The 4,953-nt window shown below is 49.3% G+C and overlaps 1 protein-coding gene across 1 annotated transcript in view; it reads left to right on the plus strand.

The window, feature by feature from the left end:
- Positions 1 to 4,953, plus strand: part of PTPN4 (protein tyrosine phosphatase, non-receptor type 4) — an 82,144-nt gene that overhangs the window by 26,828 nt on the left and 50,363 nt on the right. The window contains 1 exon segment of the mRNA XM_018568721.1: positions 2,163 to 2,251. Coding sequence (XP_018424223.1) covers positions 2,163 to 2,251 — 89 coding nt within the window.

The raw sequence follows: 4,953 nt of genomic DNA on the forward strand, positions 1-4,953 counted from the left end.
GGAACACCAACCCAAAAAACACCCCCAGGCTTCAGTTGGCGAATAGTGTATTGATAGCCCTGCCGGTCCCAGCAGCCTTTTTTACCCTTACAGTGTGGGAATAGCCCCTGCAGAGCCCGGAATTGGGCTTTAATATCTGACCCATATCTCTACAGCTACTTACATGGGGTTTACACGGGTAGATTTTCTCACAAAGGTTCCTACAAAATATCCCGCCGTAACGATCGATAATAGGCTGGGCGATTGTCATTCGAAATTTAGTTTTGATTTAGTTTTTATCTAACATTTTGGTTTTGGAATGAATGGACTCATTCGCTGGCCCCAGCACTGTGACCTGCACCTTCATCGATAGTTCCCGGTCACCTAGCAGTGATTTGTAACCGGTAGCCTCCCCATCATGTGATCACTTAATCAGGAAGCCCATGTGAGGCCTCCAACATTACCATCACTTAAAGGGCCGGTTCCCGCTCCAGCGGAAAGGGGTTAGATAAAAAACAAAATTATAAATATGATTAGCAAGTCATATTATTGTCAGGCTGGGGGGGGGGAGGGGTATTATTTTATATCTGCAGTTCTTGTGGATGTGTAGATCTTCCTTCTGAAACTGCTTTTCTACCATCCGTGTCCTCCACCTCCTCCTTCCCTGCAATTACACTTAAGGAAGACCGCAATTACACCGGCGGACCCTCCCAGCCGGAGCTGTAATTACCATGGATTGCCTCATCTGGCTGCTCACGAGTGCCAGAGCCCAGCGTCTATTTTTAATGCCCACAACACTAATCCGGGCAGCAAAATCTTCCTCTCGCAATATTTTAATGTTGTGGATACGTGTGTGTGAGAGCGACATCTCTCCAGGAGACATTTCCTCCCTCGGTGAAAACCGAGCGGACAGGTGCCTGGCTCTGCCTAATGCAGTGTGTTTAAATAGAGACCTGAACCATGCTGGCCAATAGGCAAGGACCAATATTGCAAAACGTAGTGAGGGGAATTTATCAAAACTGGAGCCGTTGTCTATGGCAACCAATCAGCTTCTCTCTTTCATTTTCAAAGCATAACTGAACAAACTAAAGAAAGAAGCTGATTGGTTGCCATAGGCAACTGCTCCAGATTTGTCTGCTCCGGGTTTTGACAAATTGCCCCCATTGTAGTCTGATAACCAGCCCCTCTTCTTCAGCACCCCAATTTAACCCAGACCCCCACACACAGCCACATCCAATCAGCTGCAATCACTCTTAATGTATTCTGACAGCAGTGAACGCTGGATGTCAGGATACATTAGCCTCTGCGGGAGATTCCTAACCGCGTGGATGGAGAACCCATTAAGGTTGTCCAAATCTGTTAGTGTATGGCCAGATTTTTGTATCACGGCTACACGGCTGCATAGGGTGGTCTGGGCAGTGGCATATCCAGGGTATGGCACATGCCTTGGGTGCCACTTGAAGGTGAGGTGGCCGCTTTATGGCTCAGCGAATGTTCGCCAACCTACGGAGACAGCTGACTTTTTTTCCTCTCCCCCAACTCTCTCCCATATACATCTGCCAGCCAAGCTCATAGCCAGCAGGGACATTCTGGCCGGCGTCCCACCCAGCTCCTGGTAACCAGTGACATCACCGGTTGCCAGGAGTTGAGCGAAAAGCTGGCCAGAGCTTCCTAAGTTGCTACGAGCCATGCAGGGAGATGTGTAAGGGCCATGGCAACAAGAGCGGGCGATGTGTATGGGGTCAGGACCTTGGGCAGAGCATTCCAGGTCGCTAAGAGCCAGGTGAGGAGATATGTATAGCCCAGCTCTTGGCGACCAGGAACATTTACCGTTGACGTCACTGTTTGCTATACACATCTCTCCGCCTGGCTCTTGGCAACCAGAGCAGGCGGGACGCTGGACAGAGCATTCCTGGTTGTTAAGAGCCAAGCGAGGAGATGTGTATAGCCCAGCTCTTGGCAACCAGGGACATTATGGCCGCGTTCCACCCAGCTCCCAGCAACCAGTGATGTCAGTGGTTGCCAGGAGCTGGACGGGATGCCAGGGGGGCGCAGTTTGTTTTAGATACCCCTCTGGGTCTGGGTTTTCTTTGTAAAAAAATATGAACCTGTCCTTCAATGCTTGACGCTCACACCCGATCTTGTGGGTTCCGTGCTGTAATTGTGTCTTTTTACTATTCCAGGATCAGAGTAACAATGAGATCCTGATCGGAGTGATGTCAGGAGGGATTGTGATCTATAAAAACCGGGTACGAATCAATACCTTCCCATGGTAAGCGCACTTCCTTTTCTTTCATGTTATACGTGTCTGTTGTGAAACATTGTTACCTATAGCTTGACTTGAAGCATCTCCAGGGCCGGCTCTCCGGTGCTCCTGGCTCTTGTTTTGGATAGAGTAGCAGTAGTTACTTCATACTCTTGGACTTACGTGGCGCCATCCGCTTGTCATACCAGCACCCATCTTATTGCATTGGGATTCTGGTCTGGAGTGCGTTGGGACATAGAATATTATGGGACTCCAGACTGACATCCACCCATCAATGCATTTTTATATTTGCATAACTCCTCCCCCATCAGGGGCCATTTGATATTTGCATAACTCCTCCCAAGAGCCAGCCCACTGCTTGCATCAAGGCATTTTGATATCTGCAAAACTCCTCCCCATCAGTAATTTGATATTTGCATAACTCCTCCCAAGAGCCAGCCCACTGCTTGCATCAGGGCTGAGGGCTCTTGAGAGGAGTACTGAGGTGCTGTCATGTTTTCAGCAAGCTATGTACAGGACCCTGCTGGCTCCTCCCACCAGCCATTATCTCCCTTCATTGCATAGAGAAAGACATGACTAACAATACAGACTAATGATTTTAGGACAGTGGTGGAGTGCCAGGGCCCAGTCGCAGCTGCCATCGCTGCAACCTTGGTAGTTCTGCCACTGATACCAAGCTGTAGAGGGACTACAAATCTCAGCAATACATTATACAGCAGTGCATGATACCACCGGCTATAGAGAACTACAAATCCCGGCAATACATTATACAGCAATGCATGATACCACCAGCTATAGAGAATTACAAATCCCGGCAATACATTATACAGCAATGCAGAATAAAGCACAAGACAGAACCAGCAGGCAATATTTCTAAAGTAGATTTGGAGTTACAGTGCATTCTTGCTGCACCATACCTGCACATAGAGCATAGTGCTGTCGCTCTGCTCCGGGGTGCCGGAATGATGTCTCGGGTGGAGGCTCTCAGGAGGGGGAGACAGATGTTCGGAGGGTCTCGGTAGGGGGAGACAGATGTTCGGAGGGTCTCGGTAGGGGACGCGCGCAGGGTCTGGGGAGGAGGAGACGCGCGCAGGGTCTGGGGTGGTAAACAGGCTCCAGGTGGTTCCCAAGACGACAGCTAATGGCTCCCAATAGGTTTATGTCCTCCGTGTATTTGCCTGTTTTCCTGCAGTACAGCTTTAAATTCACACAAGTGATACATTTGCTGGTCACACAACAACAACACGGATACATAGGAGAAGGAGCCGCGTTTCCCCATTTATAAATAAACAGGCGGATAGAAGCTGGTGAAGGTCACTGAACCAGAGATCCAGCAGGAAAATGGGTCATGTTGAAGGATCCATCACTTCAGACCGTCAGCGAGCCAAACCTCCTCCTATCCCATCTCGCACATTACCGGGGTGACATCGGGGGGCGGAGGAGACATTCTAAGGGAGAAGATTTTGGTTATCTGCATTTTTTTTTTTTTTTTTAGTTCTTACTTTACTGACTTTTAGAGAAATGAAAGGAACCCCACTGGCCAAATATATCATCACGTAGCCACGCCATACTTGAATGCTCAGCCCTTTCCTTCATCGTCTGCTCACCTCCAGATCAATACGATTGCTTATAAAGACTTCCATTGTTGCAGTGGCCACATTCAATGGAGGGGTCTCTATGGAGCCGCATCACAGCCATTGTGACTTGCACAATTGCACCCCCACACACCCCCACCGGGGACTACAAATATACATGCAGATGCACACAGTTGGCACAGAGACGCTACATTGTGTAGGGAAGACCAGATGTCTGCTTCTCTGACCATCTCATGTACCATGTTTGCAATCTCTGTCCATCTCCTGTACCATTTTTGCAGTCTCTGTCCATCTCCTATATCATGTCTGCAGTCTCTCACCATGTCCTGTATGCACCATGTTTGCAGTCTCTGACCATCTCCTGTACCATGTTTGCAGTCTCTGACCATCTCCTATACCATGTTTGCGGTCTCTGACCATGTCCTGAATTTTATCACCTATTATGAGCATTATGTACGGCCACCTTGGCAATGTTTGGGTCTTGTAATTGAAGCAGGGGGATGTCACCGTGAATGGTTTGGATCTGACATGGCTGCGTAATATCACTTTAACATACAATGCACCTTTTGTGTGCCAAAATCTTAGGGCTTCATTTATAAGGGGGCCCCTGGTGCCCTCCAAGTGTACCCTGTCCTCCGGCCTCTGCCCTCCAAGCTTACAAGGATTAGAATTGTACGCGTGTCATCATTTCTCCTCCTCTTCAGGTTATAACTGGAACAATCTGAACTTCGCTGCTCTCCCATAATGCTTTAGGGGATTCCACCTCATCCTGTAGCAGAGGGGGTCCGGCACTGGCACACGATGTTTCATGGTGTAGGATGACACCGGAATCTTCTGTGTCAGGACTGTTTCTCGGGTGTCATTGGCCCCGACGCAGAGGGAATATTGGGCGGGTTTCCCAGTGGGGATCATCGCTGGTATGAAGCGCCCTCCTTATAATCCGCCGCGTTCTTCCGTACGCCTCCAGTCCGGCTGGGTCATGCAGCGTGATCGAAGTCAGCGCTGAGTCTCCTCTCTGTGATTTCCCAACAGAAGCGTCAGAGACTGAAACCTAAGACGCACGCCAAGCGCCCCCCCCCCCCCGCGGGGGGGGTTACATCCTCTTTTTTTTTT

The sequence above is a fragment of the Nanorana parkeri genome, unplaced genomic scaffold (assembly GCF_000935625.1).
Source record: "Nanorana parkeri isolate BGI_ZX_2015 unplaced genomic scaffold, ASM93562v1 scaffold1233, whole genome shotgun sequence".
NCBI lineage: Eukaryota > Metazoa > Chordata > Amphibia > Anura > Dicroglossidae > Nanorana > Nanorana parkeri.